The sequence below is a fragment of the Rana temporaria genome, chromosome 3 (genome assembly GCF_905171775.1).
Source record: "Rana temporaria chromosome 3, aRanTem1.1, whole genome shotgun sequence".
Lineage (NCBI taxonomy): Eukaryota > Metazoa > Chordata > Amphibia > Anura > Ranidae > Rana > Rana temporaria.
Genome location: NC_053491.1, coordinates 371,855,705 through 371,872,182, shown reverse-complemented (window position 1 = coordinate 371,872,182; position 16,478 = coordinate 371,855,705). Strand labels below are relative to the sequence as shown.

General features: G+C 44.2%; 1 protein-coding gene across 8 annotated transcripts in view; it reads right to left on the bottom strand.

The window, feature by feature from the left end:
• Positions 1-13,902, bottom strand: part of LMO3 (LIM domain only 3) — a 71,210-nt gene extending 57,308 nt beyond the window's left edge. The window contains exons 1-3 of one of the 8 annotated variants that reach the window (XM_040345496.1): positions 2,900-3,039; positions 2,437-2,650; positions 501-660 (exon numbers count right to left, since the gene is read on the bottom strand). In XM_040345496.1, coding sequence (XP_040201430.1) covers positions 546-660; positions 2,437-2,650; positions 2,900-3,005 — 435 coding nt within the window. In that variant the 5' untranslated portion in view covers positions 3,006-3,039 and the 3' untranslated portion in view covers positions 501-545. Of the gene's footprint in view, positions 1-500; positions 661-2,436; positions 2,651-2,899; positions 3,040-3,174; positions 3,373-3,780; positions 4,104-4,467; positions 4,563-4,663; positions 4,736-13,273; positions 13,841-13,878 lie in introns of those variants that run through there. The other 7 variants (XM_040345489.1, XM_040345491.1, XM_040345495.1 and 4 more) reach the window with 7 other exon arrangements.
• Between the last annotated feature and the right edge of the window lie 2,576 nt (positions 13,903-16,478).

Sequence of the window (16,478 nt, the reverse complement as noted above, 5' to 3'; positions counted from 1 at the left end):
TATGCTGTACCATACTACATATTACTATACCATACCATAATATACATTAACATATATTACTATACGATACAAGATACAATACTGCACACTATTTTACTATATTATACTGTCTAATGCTATACAACACCATACAGTACTTTGCTGCACTATGCTACAAATTACCATACCTCACTACAATCTACAATAATATATTATATATATAATTATTATACCATATAGTACAACACCATTAATATACCATACCATACTACACCATACTTTAAAATAGTATACATTATTTTACCTATCTATTCATTACCATTTCAAATAGTACAACACCATACATCATACAACTAAACTGTGCAATACTACACATTATTAGAACATATTATACAGTACTAGACATTATTATACCATACTATATTACGTCTCTATATGTCAGTAAAGCTGTGAAATGTAAGAAAGTGGTGGCTACGGGGAAGTCGAAACCTCCTTTTTATACCAAGACACGAATTGTCCAATTTACATTTACAGAGTATGTTTTTTATTAATCTTCACAAATGCTTTTATGTAAATGTACAAAGGTTTACTTTTATAAAGCCATTGATTTCAATGCAGCTGAATCTTTCTCTGTGTGAGTGGCCGGTGAAGCGCTCGTCTAAAGGATGTCCAAATTGCCACCTGAACAAACAGATTGCAGAGCGTCTAGAGGATGACCATAAATTATAAAGGCTCATTCATTGTTAATATTAACACACCGCTCTAAGAAATAGATAAATTCAGTTTAATGCTGAAAGTTGCTGGCACTGCCTGCACAGAGTTACAGAAAATAAAAAAACAACACTGTCAGAGATCTGCGCAGGTCTGGCGTACAAGGAACATAAGTAACACTTGCTGGAAATGATTGTCAGCTCAGCTGCTGTACTGAAACTAGAGGGAAATGGTGGGGTGGTGACAACATAAACAAGCTGCAACATCAGAGATAGACAGAGAACTTCACACAGAACAGAAGCCTTAATAGACTCATTATCCATACATCTTTATAAATGCAGCTTCACCAACTCTCCTCTGGGAGGCGCCGCACTCTATCTGCATTGAAGCCCAACATTAATAATCATAAAACTTCACCTTTTTATCTTGTCCTTGGCTGCAGAATCCCTTAGCTTCCCATATTACTCACCATATACTGTTATAAAAGGTAAGACAGTGAATGACCAACAGCTCCCTGGTTGCATTATGTGTGGGGTATAAAATATGGATGGCATGTTCCTGGACATGTGAAAAGTCGCAGAAAATTACCTCTGACAAGATTACTGTGAGCTGATGTCACCCTGCATACCCTGAATCAATGGACAGGGAAAAACCACAAGCCAGTTAAAAGCTAGTTAGTATATGGTCTCTGCTGGAGCCCTCCGATTCCTGGTGGCTTCGTCAACTGGCCACTTTACCTGGTTGGTAAAAAATATCTCAGGCTGCACACAGCTGGAAAGACAATTACCCAGATGGAAGAGCAGAGGGACCTGGGTGGAAGGACAGGTGGCTGTGGGTGGAAGGACAGGTTCCTCTGGATAGTAGGACAAGGAGTTATGGATGAAAACACAGGGCACATGGATGGAAGCACAGGGAGTCTTTGATTTAAGGACAAGGGGACCAAGATAGAAGGACAGGGGGTCCAGAATGGAAGGAGAGTAGGACCTGGAAGAAGATATAGAGGAACCTGGATAGAAGAAAATAGGGACCTGGGTTGAGGGACTGACCAGAAAGGAGGGACAAAAGGACTTAGATGAGGGGACAGGAAAACCTGGATAAAAGGACAGAGGGACCTGAACAGAAATATGGAGGGACCTAAATGGAAAGCGAGAGGACCTGAATAGAAAGGCAGAGGGATAGCAATGGAAGGACAGAGAAACCAAGATGAAAGGACCCATGTAGAAGTGCAAAGAATGGAAGGACCTGGATAGAAGGACAGAAGGACCCCGGATGGAAGAACATAAGGAACTTGATGGAAGGACAGAGGAAACTGGATGAAGGACAGAGGGAACTGGATGAAGGACAGAGGGAACTAGATGAAGGACAGAGGGAGCTGGATAGAAGGACAGAAGGACCCTGGATGGAAGAACATAAGGAACTTGATGGAAGGACAGAGGAAAATAGATGAAGGACAGAGGGAACTGGATGAAGGACAGAGGGAACTGGGTGGAAGGACAGAGGGAGCTGAATGGAAAGACAGAAAGATTCAGGTGAAAGGACAGAGGGAACTGGATGGAAGGATAGGTAGTTCTAGATGAAAGAAGAAGGAGTACTGGATGGAAAGACAGGGGGTCTGGAAGGACAAGGTTCTGGACAGACAGACCAGAATATACAGAGCTCTGATATGTAAATGGAGGGTACAAAGTCAGGGACACTGACTGGAGTCCAGTCGTAATTATATAGACACAATTTGGAACATGCTGTCACCTCAGGTAATCCCTCCGACACAAGATCAGATTGGCCTTGGTGTATAAGGTGGATCCGACCTCCCCGAGACGACAGTCGCAACATGCGCACTTCAGACAGTCTTCATGCCAATACTTGTCCAGGGCCTTAAGCAGGTAGCGGTCCTTGATCTTACGGTTGCAGCCAGCACAACCTTTCGGTTTGGTGTCTGGCTGAACTGAAAGCATTTGTATACCTGCAAGGAGAAGACATGCATGTTACTCATGTGCAGTGACCACACAACATGTTATAAATCAATCAATTGTACATTATCAGATCCAGAGGTGCAAAGGCTCTGTAGGTATGATGAACTACCCATGAAGTCCGGACCTACAGAACGGGACCCTTGAGAGGGGCTGGCAAACAGATGGGACGCGAATACTGGGAAATTCTTTAGAAAATCAGCGGTGAGATTCTAAGGGGAGAATAAAATGCTGCCGCTAACCTTTCCGCTCAGACTGACTTGACAGCTTAAGAAGAGAAATCATAATTAAAGCGAGAAGTAAATAAGAGGCTTTGCCGCTGCTCACAAGCTGGGAGAAGCATCTCATTTAATTGCCCAGATTGTATTGTGCGCGGCGTGCACGCTTGATTGCACGCATTATCCTCTTGTTCTGCGTCACTCATCCACACACTGCCAGATAGTTAACACAACAAACTATTGCGGTACACAAAGTGTCTTTCGTCCCTGCCACACACTGGCTGCCCTGGGGCACCTACCTGGCCAGAGGAGCGAGAGGCGAGCGCACGCAGGCTTTTTGGGTCCCAAAGGGAAAGAATTTGTCTGGGGTGGCCATTCATGTGTTCGGGGGCATCAAACAAAAGCTTAGCCCCCTCTTTCCCTCATGCTGGCCTAAAATCTTCACTCCCTGCAGGCTGCACTCTCCTATGGAACAACAATGCAAATCCAAGTGCCCAGATCGCACAGCTCTGCCTCCCCCAGCCACCCATCCCCTTTTTTCTTTGAGCAATGAAGCTGGGAACCAATTTGATTCCCCTTTCTCCAATGCAGCTGCAAGGCTCACAGATACTGACATTTTTCCACTCTTATCAGTTTAATTACAGTTACCATAGCAGCAAAGTGCTGGTGCTTGGCAAAGGCCAACAAGAGATTTGCAAGACTGACTTCAATTTTGACGCAGCTCAAATACAAAAATACACACACACACACACACACAGACACACAATTCACAGGAGCACAAAGAGCCGCTTGCCACCATACAGCCTTCCCCGTGCACGGAATGAAGCGACGAGCCCCTGAGCAGTGTGACCCATGGAGCTGACGCTTCAGCCGTGCACAATACACATCGCTCTGCTTCTACCTACCAAAACTTTTCTCCCTTTTGTGCATGAGTCGGTGAGAGCAGACCCTCATTGGGCAGCAGCTGGGGGTCCCTTCTTGGCTCCGGGAGCAGCTGAACGAGGCTATTGTTCCCCTGACACAATGTCACACACAGGCCGACACAGTGTGCAGATGAGGCAGCCGCTGACAAAGCCACATGCTCTCTAACTCCGGAGTAAATCCTCTAATCCTGCTCTCCGCTGGGCTCCTCTAACAAATGATGAGTCTGTCACATGCAGCTCGTTCAGCACTGGGGGAGGGGACAGCTCCCAGGCACAGCCTAACTGGAGGACACAGGCACAGCAAATGCCAACTTGTCCGGGGCTGGGGGGGTAAGAAGACTTGGGGACACAGCGACCCTCCCCACAGAAGGGGCCCCCCCAACCCTCCGACATCTGGGTGCACTCTTTATATTATGCAGCCCCACACTGGAAGGGGTCAGCACAGCACCAGGAAGGTTCTGAGGAAAACCAGCTCGTTATTATTAGTACTCTAACGCCAACATAACAGGAGGATGGAAGAAGCGCTCATGCATTTCAAACCTCCTCAATCACAGCAAATGTGTTCACCCCCAAAAAAATAAAAATAAAAAATAACCCTGAAAAACAGCATTGGTAAGGTGCAGCAGGACAGAGAGCAGCCACAGGTGCCTGTCACTCCCCACAACTTACCTAGAACAGCCAGAGGAGCAGAGCAGACACACACACTCTCATCAGCAGCAGCAGCCAGACATCACACAGCAGAGAAAAGGTCACCCAGATATTACTGAGCTCAGCTCCAAAATTATCAGAGAGCTGAAAGCAGGTAGGTACTTCCTCCCCATCTCCTCCCTCCACTCCCAGCCACCCCCACCCCCTCCCCACCTACCTCTATATACAGCTGCCCCTCTGAAAACACATTCAAATCTCTGTCTCCTTTCCTAAAAGCACAGCAAGCAGGAGAAAATGATGTATGGACCACAGCTCCCCTCCGTGTGCCAGTCCTACACCCTATCAGTGCATCTTATCTCTACACCCCTTCACTGCACCTCATTACTGCACCCACTCCCTACACCTTGTCACTGAATCCCCATCACTGCACTATGTTACTGCACCCTATCACTACACCCTTTTATTGAACCCCATCCCTAAACCGCCTCACAGCACCCCCATCACTGCACCCTATCCCTACACCCTTTTATTGAACCCCATCCCTACACCTTGTCACTGCACCCCCATCACTGCACCCTATCCCTACACCCTTTTATTGAACCCCATCCCTACACGGCCTCACAGCACCCCCATCACTGCACCCTATCCCTACAGCCTTTTATTGAACCCCATCCCTACACCGCCTCACAGCACCCCCATCACTGCACCCTATCCCTACACCCTTTTATTGAACCCCATCCCTACACCGCCTCACAGCACCCCCATCACTGCACCCTAACACTACACCCTTTTATTGAACCCCATCCCTACACCGCCTCACAGCACCCCCATCACTGCACCCTAACACTACACCCTTTTATTGAACCCCATCCCTACACCGCCTCACAGCACCCCCATCACTACACCCTTTTATTGAACCCCATCCCTACACCACCTCACAGCACCCTATTACTATGCCTGTTCAGTGCACACTATACCTGCACCTTATCACTACACCTCATTTCTACACTACCTCACAGCACCTTATTCCTTTACTTCCTCACTGCACTCCTCATTCATTGACTCTGTCACTATACCCATCCCTACATGCTTACAATGCTCAACATCCATACACACGGTTACTGTACCCTATCACTGCACCCAATCCCTACATCACTACAACCCGTCACATCCTTCCTATATCCATCACTACATCTCTGGACCCCATCACTGCAGAAATTCCTGCACTAGTCCCCACCACCACACCTGTAACTGTACCCCTTCACTATACCAGCCAATAAAGCCCACCACCTATTTCATCACTACACCTCTCAGTCTACTCATCACTACAGCTTTACTTCATTCACATCACTACATTCCAACATTACACCAGTCACTCTACTCATCACTATACCCTTCTCTTCATTCACATCACTGCATCCCATCACTACAGCCTTCACTACACCCCATAACCCCATGGTATCATTACGCCCCTTCCCTAGATAGTATCACTACATGCCCATCACTACACCCCATCTCTATATGATATCATTTCAACTCCATCACTACACCTCTTCTCTACATTTTATCACTAAATCCCCACCACTACACCCCATCACTGCATAGTATCACTTTATCTCCATCACTACACCCATCACTGCATAGTATCACTTCATCTCCATCACTATACCCCATCACTGCATAGTATCACTTCATCTCCATCACTATACCCCATCACTGCATAGTATCACTTAATTTCCATCACTACACCCCATCACTGTGTAGTATCACTTCATCTCCATCACTACACACCATCACTGCGTAGTATCACTTCATCTCCACCACTACACCCATCACTGCATAGTATCACTTCATCTCCATCACTACACCCATCACTGCATAGTATCACTTCATCTCCACCCTTTCACCCCATAACTGCGTAGTATCACTTCATCTCCATCACTACACCCATCACTGCATAGTATCACTTCATCTCCACCCTTTCACCCCATAACTGCGTAGTATCACTTCATCTCCATCACTACACCCCATCACTGCATGGAACCACTACACCCCATCACTGCATAGTATCACTTTATCTCCATCACTACACCCCATCACTGCATAGTATCACTTCATCTCCATCACTACACCCATCACTGCATAGTATCACTTCATCTCCACCCTTTCACCCCATAACTGCGTAGTATCACTTCATCTCCATCACTACACACCATCACTGCGTAGTATCACTTCATCTCCATCACTACACCCCATCACTGCATGGAACCACTACACCCCATCACTGCATAGTATCACTTTATCTCCATCACTACACCCCATCACTGCATAGTATCACTTCATTTCCATCACTACACCCCATCACTGCATAGTATCACTTAATTTCCATCACTACACCCCATCACTGGGTAGTATCACTACACACCATCACTGCGTAGTATCACTTAATCTCCATCACTACACCCATCACTGCATAGTATCACTTCATCTCCATCATTATACCCCATCACTGCATAGTATCACTTCATCTCCATCATTATACCCCATCACTGCGTAGTATCACTTCATATCCATCACTACACCCCATCACTGCGTAGTATCACTTCATCTCCATCACTGCGTAGTATCACTTCATATCCATCACTACACCCCATCACTGCGTAGTATCACTTCATCTCCATCACTACACCCCATCACTGTGTAGTATCACTTCATCTCCATCACTATACCCCATCACTGCATAGTATCACTTAATTTCCATCACTACACCCCATCACTGTGTAGTATCACTTCATCTCCATCACTACACCCCATCACTGTGTAGTATCACTTCATCTCCATCACTATACCCTATCACTTCATCCTTATTACTACATTTATTTATTTATTTTTACAACCAAAGTTTTCCTTTAGTGAAAAATGTGGCATAGGTACTTACTACATGTATTTACTTCATCACTACATGGTGTCACTTCATGCCCATCACTATACCCCATAATTGCATCATATAATTTCATCCCTAATCACTGTACCCCATTACTACATCTTATCACTTCATCGCAATCACTGTACCCCATCAATACATTGTATCGCAACATTAAATCACTTCATCCGCATTATTCCATTGTATCAGTTCACCCCCTCACTACACCCCATCAGTATATTGTATCATTTTATCCCCATCACTGCACCTGTCCATCTACCCATCACAGCACCCCATTACTAAATCCCCTGACTAAAACCCATCACCTCATCACTATAGCCCAGTATTGCAGCTGTTACTATATATTACCTGTCTATACTGCTTTTACTTCAACCCGGATCACTTCATCCCCATCAGTACACTGTATTACTCAATCCCAGATTGCTGCACTCTATCTCTACATTTATTCACTTCATCCCTGATCACTACACCCCATCTTAGCAGCCTTCACTGCAACCTATTAACGCACCCCATTACTTCATCATATCACTTCATTGTATCACTTTATCACCATCAATACATTCCATCACTAGATTGTGTCACTAAGCCCCATCACTACACTGTATAATTTCATCCCCAATTAGCACACCCCATCAAATACATGGTATCACTACTGGGTGTAGAAATCTACAGCAAAGTGCCAAAACCCAATTTTACTCCACAACGGGGGGTGCTAAACCCTAACACGATTAAACACCCAACATCTGAGTCCAATTCCAGACTATACAGCACTAAGAGAGGATATTGCAGGTCTGTAGATATAGAATTGTACAGGACTGAAAGCAGATATTATAGGGTCCATTACACCCACATTAATGTATCTACACCAACATTGATATCTCCATCACACCAACACTAATATTTTCATTTTACCAACACTAATACACCAGATCTGAAATCTCTATTACACCAACACTAATATCTCCATGATATCAGCACTGATAACTCGGTCACATCAACACTAATATCTCCATCACACCACCACTGATATCTCTATTATACCAGCACTATTTCCACCAACAGTGATCTCTCCATTAAACATGCACTGATATCTCTATTATACTAACATTGATATCTTCATCACACAAGCTCTAATATCTCCATTACACCAACACTGATATCACCAGCTCCAATATCTCTATTACACCAACACTAATATCTACATCACATAAACATTAATATCTACAATTACACCAACTCTAATATTTCTTTACACTTATGCCGCGTACACACGATCAGGCTTTTGCCCAGCCAAATCACATCGGGATTCCGACAGAATTTCATCGGAGAAAAATAGAACATGTTCTATATCTAAACTTTCCGATGAAAAAACTCCAATGGGGCTACACATGATAGGAATATCTAATGGAAAAAGTCTGTCTGACTTTTTCCATCGGAAATTCCGATCGTGTGTACGCGACATAACACTGATATCTCCATCTCACCAGCTCTAATATTCCTTTACCCCAACACTGATATCTTCATCACACCAACTCTAATATTCCTTTACCCCAACACTGATATCTCCATCATACCAGCTCTAATATTCTTTTACCCCAACACTGATATCTTCATCACACCAGCTCTAATATTCCTTTACATCAACACTGATATCTTCATCACACCATCTCTAACATTCCTTTACACCAACACTGTTATCTCTGTCACACCAGGTCTAACATTCATTTACACCAACACTGTTATCTCCATCTCACCAGCTCTAATATTCCTTTACCCCAACACTGATATCTTCATCACACCAGCTCTAATATTCTTTTACATCAACACTGATATCTCCATCACACCAGCTCTAATATTCATTTACACCAACACTGATATCTCCATCACACCAGGTCTAACATCCCTTTACACCAACACTGTTATCTCTGTCACACCAGCTCTAATATTCATTTACACCAACACTGATATCTCCATCACACCAACTGTAATATTCCTTTACCCCAACACTGATATCTCCATCACACCAACTCTAATATTCCTTTACACCAACACTGATATCTTCATCACACCAGCTCTAATATTCTTTTACCCCAACACTGACATCTCCATCACACCAGCTCTAATATTCATTTGCACCAACACTGATATCTCCATCACACCAGGTCTAACATTCCTTTACACCAACACTGTTATCTCTGTCACACCAGCTCAAATATTCCTTTACACCAACACTGATATCTCCAAGCATACCAGCTCTAATATTCCTCTACACCTCCACTGATATCTCCATCACACCAACTGTAATATTCCTTTAAACCAACACTGATATCTCCATCACACCAACTGTAATATTCCTTTACACCAACACTGATATCTCCACCACACCAGCTCTAATATTCCTTTACACCAACACTGATATCTCCATCACACCAACTCTAATATTCCTTTACACCAACACTGATATCTCCACCACACCAGCTCTAATATTCCTTTACACCAACACTGATATCTCCATCACACCAACTCTAATATTCCTTTACACCAACACTGATATCTCCATCATACCAGCTCTAATATTCCTTTACATCAATACCAATATCTCCATCACACCAACTCTAATATTCCTTTACACCAATACTGATATCTCCATCACACCAGCTCTAATATTCCTTTACACCAACACTGAAATCTCCATCACACCAACTCTAATATTCCTTTACTCCACCACTGATATCTCCAGCACACCAGCTCTAATATTCCTTTACACCAATACTGAAATCTCCATCACACCAACTCTAATATTCCTTTACTCCACCACTGATATCTCCATCACACCAGCTCTAATATTCTTTTACACCAACACCAATATCTCCATCACACCAACTCTAATATTCCTTTACACCAACACTGATATCTCCATTACACCAGCTTGAATATTCCTTTACACCAACACTGATATCTCCATTACACCAACTCTAATATTCCTTTACACCAACACTGATATCTCCATTACACCAGCTTGAATATTCCTTTACACCAACACTGATATCTCCATTACACCAACTCTAATATTCCTTTACACCAACACTGAAATCTCCATCACACCAGCTCTAATATTCCTTTACACCAACACTGAAATCTCCATCACACCAACTCTAATATTCCTTTACTCCACCACTGATATCTCCAGCACACCAGCTCTAATATTCCTTTACACCAACACTGATATCTTCATCACGCCTACACAGGTTTCTGCATTACATCGATACCACAAGAATCATGGGGTGACTTTCCTTGGGCCTGAAATATTCTGTAAGGGTCTTCTTGACCATGTGCTGGACTGTGTGCATGTAATATATGTTACAATTTACACTTTCACAATGACTTGCACGCAATGAAATGTATGTTTAGTGTATGTTGGATATTTAGGCCCGGATTCACGTAAATGCGCGTATCTTTGTGTGGGCGTAACCTATCCTATTTACGTTACGCCTCCGCAACTTTTACAGGCAAGTGCCGTATTCTCAAAAGAAAGTTGCGGCGGCGTAGCGTAAATAGGCCGGCGTAAGCCTGCCTAATTCAAATGTGGTAGATGTGGGCGTGTGTTATTTAAATTTTATGTGACCCCACGTAAATGACGCTTTTTACGAAAGGTGCATGCGCCATCCGTAAAAGTATCCCAGTGCACATGCTCCAAATTAACCCGCAAGAAGCCAATGCTTTCGACGTGAATGTAAATGACGCCCAGCCCTATTCGCGAACGACTTACGCAAACAACGTAACGTATTACAATTCGACGCGGGAACGACGTCCATACTTAGCATTGGTACGCCGCATGTACACCTCATATAGCAGGGGTAACTTTACGCCGGGAAAAGCCTGACGTAAACGGCCGGGCGTACGTTCGTGAATTTGCGTATCTAGCTGATTTACATATTTCTAGGCATAAATCAGCGTACACGCCCCTAGCGGCCAGCGTAAATATGCAGTTAAGATCCAACGGCGTAAGAGACTTACGCCGGTCGGATCTAATAGAAATCTATGCGTAACTGATTCTAAGAATCAGGCGCATAGATACGACGGCTCAGACTCAGAGATACGACGGTGTATCTGGAGATACGCCGTCGTATCTCCTTTGAGAATCTGGGCCTGAGTGTGCACGTGTCTCGTTCATAATTACACGCACGATGCGTTTTTGCATGTTACCATTTATTTTGATTGGCCCATCTAATGCATGTTTACACAAAAAATGTAGCATGCAGGATTTTTTGCGCACATGCTAGGACAATGCACACAGGCTGCTCAAACGATTTTTAATTAATTTTTTAATAAATCATAATTTAAAAAAATAAAAGTCAGACATGTCATTGGGCACCAATGCTTACAATACAGCGCAATGCTTGTTAATCACACTGCGCATCGCTGGTTCCTTCCTAATATACTGCGCTGGCCACCTACGGACATTAACAGTACAATCTGCAGAAACAAAATTGCCCCCCCCAGTATGCAAACTGCCCTATCTCCATACGTTCACCTCCAAATATACAGAACAGCTCTGGACACCGACTGCCACAACCCCCCATAATCAATCATCACCCCAAATCCCCCTTGTTATGACCTCTCCCCCCCTTTGATATCTGCAGCAGAATGGAAGAGGGAGGAGGGGGACTGGGAGAGGAGAAATAAAATCACAACAAATGGAACAGCTAATGAGGACAATTAAATTAATTATGTTGAAGGAGATGAGACCCCCCCCACCCGAATCCGTGTGATCTGTTACCCCTCGCTGCTAACCGCCGTGCCGTAATTCACCGCTGCTGATTAGAGCATCTATGCAAATCTTTGTTTAAATCATTCAGCTAATTAAATGATGGGATTATTCCTACAGTGACATCATTCCTGCTAATTAGCACTGTTTGGACTCTGGCAATAAGAGCCCTGACAGAAAGCGATAACCCCTCGTGTGCCGCTTGCCAGGCCACTGTTGTGGCTTTTTAACCCCTTCCACGCTGGGGAGTGAGGGGGGGATGCTCTGCTCTCTGGTTGGTTAATGGGTTGCTTATATTCTCAGATCAGTTAACTCCTCCGTACTGGGCAGCAAGGAAACAGTCTGGAACCGGTTAACCCCTTCAGTGCAAAAGTCAGAAAAGTGACAATGATGTGATTTAACCCCTGCCACACTATAGTGTATACTTAGATTGGTTAACCCCTTGCACACTTTGTCTAGAAGCCAAGGCCTCTGGGGACACATGTTAATTCCTGTGCACATTGACCACCTATGTTCAGGGTGCAAAGGTCACTTCCTGACATCATTAACCCCTTGGTTACCAGCAGTTGTGCAAACACTGAGCCACCATTCAGGCACAGTGACATCCCCCCTCCCAAAATGTGCTGATAATTAGATGGGTGACAAAACGCTCCTCTTTCCAGACCGAATGATGAAATGCATTAAAGCTGACACTGCATTACCTGCCAGTAATTAGGTTTTGTCAGGAATTAAATGATTTGAAAGCAGTTCATCTCCCCAATCATGCAATTTCCAGCCACACTTCTTCCCTCGCTGTGATAGAGAATAGCGGCTTCCTAATCATGGGAATTATTCCCACTAACGTTGTAGACTTCCCATTCTACGAGAAGCAGCAAGTAAATCTGCCAAACAGCAATTTAATCATCCCTGAGAAAACATCATTGCCCCCCCTCCTCAAAATCTCCCTGCGTTCGGCACAAGAAGTAAAAAAAAAACTGGGACATGGCTCATTCATCGGCAAGGCAGAATCCAATACAAATCCAAACTTAATGACACTGCGACTTTCCAACGGAGCAAGGTAGCCAGGTCTTGTTACCTTCGGGTTCAGACAGGCGACATCTAGAAGAACGACTCACCTTATCTCAGGTGCAGGATTAGAATTTCCAAAAGTTTGTCCCCCCGGCAGTACGACACTGTGCGGGATCTGATGAGAGGTGCCAGAAAAGTAAAGGTTGAAGCAATCGCACTTTCACGTCTTTGTGCTGCAGAAATGAAATGATTTGAGTGAACTCCAGAGCAGAAAAAGTCAAAGTGGCGAGTGTGGGGGAGGCGGCGGTGCCAGGTCTGCGATCGGCCCTTCTCCTTCCACGAGTAGTGCACACAGAGACCTGAGTGGGCCAGCGTTCACTATTTAAATACCTCAGCAGGTCCCTAGTTAGCAGCTTCCTTCAGCTCATCCAAGAAGCTGACAAGTGCTGTTAAGGAAACTGTACATGTTGCTCTAATGGACCTCATTAAGTCCTACTTACAGATGTTCTCTTAACATAATTGATCTGCGGTGAGTTGAGAGGACTGCAACTTATTCCCTAGCCCCCAATTATGGTTGGGTAATTAGATCCCCAACCTCCGATTTTTCACATTCACCCTTCTAACATTCCAAAATATCAAAGTATCTCTTTCACACAAAAGCCGGAGTCTCCCCCTTGCTGGACCCGCAGTATTGACAGTCAGATCTCCTAACCTTTTGTACAGACGCCACTTCTAATGGCGCGTACCGTCCACTGACACGAGCGCCTTTCCAGCATCGCTTTTCTTTTTAACCCTCAGAAACAAAAGGGTAAAAAAAAACTAACTTGTATAGATTGTACTTGTGATAAAAGATTGCAGTGATGGGACTTGGCAGCTCATCTACTCTTCTAATGTCTTTTTATGTGGATTAATTCCTTAGATGAAAACTTTAAGGAACAATGAAGGAGAGCTAGTTCTGAAACGGTGGAGAGAGAAAAAAAATTAGCGAGCACACCTGGGACAGATGAAGCCAGACTTGCGCTTTTATAATGCCAATCAGCGCGCCTGTTATCATGCCTCTAATTAGGAAAGCAGCCTAAAACAGGGAGCACTTGGGGAAATGGTAATTCTGTGGTTTTGCACTTAAAAGGGGAGACATTTCTTGCACTGTAGAAATCTTGGATTGGGAATGACAAGTCCTTTAACTAATGGGGCGGATTCGGAGCCCTGTGTGCTGCATCTTCTCTGTGTCTGATTCATAAAAAGTGGACAAAGTCTGCGGAAAGCAAAGCCAGCTCAACCTGAACGCTGCAGATCTCTGGGGAGCAAAAAGTAATAGAGATCATTGTTAAGCCCCACGCAACAAATTCCTTACATTTGCATCTCAACGTGATCATTAAAAAACCAAAAGGAGCTAATTCAATTCTGGACCAGTCAGAGGCTGAGCGGGTAGTATGCAACTAGCATGGTGGCCTGGGCACCTGGACATGCAATGATGGAAAAATGGGGGGGGGGGTGAGTAAAGAGAAGCTTGCATCAGTGCTTGTGCACATACCCAGTATGCTGTCATGGAGGATTGGGGGAATGAATAAAGGGAAGCCTGGATCAGGGCTTGTGCTCCTGGAATTTTTGCAGTCATGGAGGATTGGGGGGGTGGGTTTGGTGGCGTACAGTTATCAGGTTTACAAATAATTTTTTTAGACCATTCAGAAAATGCTTAAAGCGGGAGTTCACCTGAAAAAAAAATGTTAACATTAAATTGAGGCTCGTTTTGTCAAGGGGAATCGGGTGGTTTTTTTTACCGTTTTAGAGATAGATCTTCTCCGCTGCTTCCGGGTATGGTCGTTTCTATTTGATTGACAGGCTTCCGACGGTCGCATACATCGCGTAACGAGTAGCCGAAAGAAGCCGAACGTCGGTGAGGCTCTATACGGCGCCTGCGCACCGACGTTCGGCTACTTTCGGAAAATCGTGACGCGATGTATGCGACCGTCGGAAGCCTGTCAATCAAATAGAAACGCCCAGTCCCGCAGCCCATACCCGGAAGCGGCGGAGAAGATCTCTCTCTAAAACGGTAAGTACTGCTTTGATTTAAAAAAAAAACACCCGATTCCCCTTGACAAAACGAGCCTCAATCTAATGTTAAAAATTTACTTTTTGGGTGAACCTCCACTTTAACTAATCAATTGTGGTGTTATAGTATATGGTGGATGTTGCCAGCAGGGTAGAGCTTCGGGTCCACTCACCTCCATATGAACAAAGTTATGATATTTTATACATGTCAACAAGCTCTAATATGCGTCCACACATGCACATTTAATTTACTTTCTGTCATCGTACAAAGTGGGAGGAGCATTAAAGACTGACCTGCACCGGGCATCACAATGCAAAAAAATGTGCGTTACGGCATGTTTTTACCACTCTTTGCTTGGTGTCCCTTTAACGGGCGCTATTAAAGACAGCTGAAGCCCACTTTGAGAACAATCCAGAAATGATCCGCTGTCGTCCTTGAAAAAAATAAATAAACTTGAATTCAGTAAAAACAAACACATATCTGAAGAAGCTTTTCTGGAAGTGAGTGATCTTCCAACCAATAAGGCTGATAATTTCTACTCATGAATGACTTCATACACAAATATACACACAGAGCTGTAAATAGACATCATGCTGCCTAGGCAGCCTAAATGATGACACTCTGCTGTAGATGCTCCACCCCTTGTGTCAATTGATTACATTAGTAAAATCTGATGCCGGAATGTGCTATTAGAAGAAGAAGGGGGTCTGCTTTTATATTCACAGCTATTTATCTATTTATTGGAACAAACCACCAAACCAAAGAGGGGGCTTCATGTTTACACATTTTGCCCCTTCCTGCACCCCTAACCTCCCTATACCAGCTTCTGTTTCTACACCTCCTTCCCATCCTGCACTTCCTTCTATCTCTATGCTTACTTACTGCCTTATGCTCACTTCTGTCCCTGCACTCATTTCCCTTCTTGTAATCAGTTCTGTCCATGTACTGCCTTTTGTCTCTTTACCCCTTCCCTCTCTTCTGTCTCTGCACTCCCATAGTTGCCAACATTTGAAAAAAAATTCCAGGGACACTTTGCAGCACAGCTATTTATTAATTTCCACACTCACTTCGTCGTCGGTCGCCGGGTCGGTGCTGCCTGCTGCCAGTGCACACCAGTGCCTGTGCTGCTGAGGCCACCTAGTAGGTAAGGGTAGCCTGACTGGACCGACGGATAAGTTATTACATGTATTTGTATGATAACAAAACAATAAATAAATATATATATAATCTTGTGAGTTACCAATCAAAGAAATAGCTAA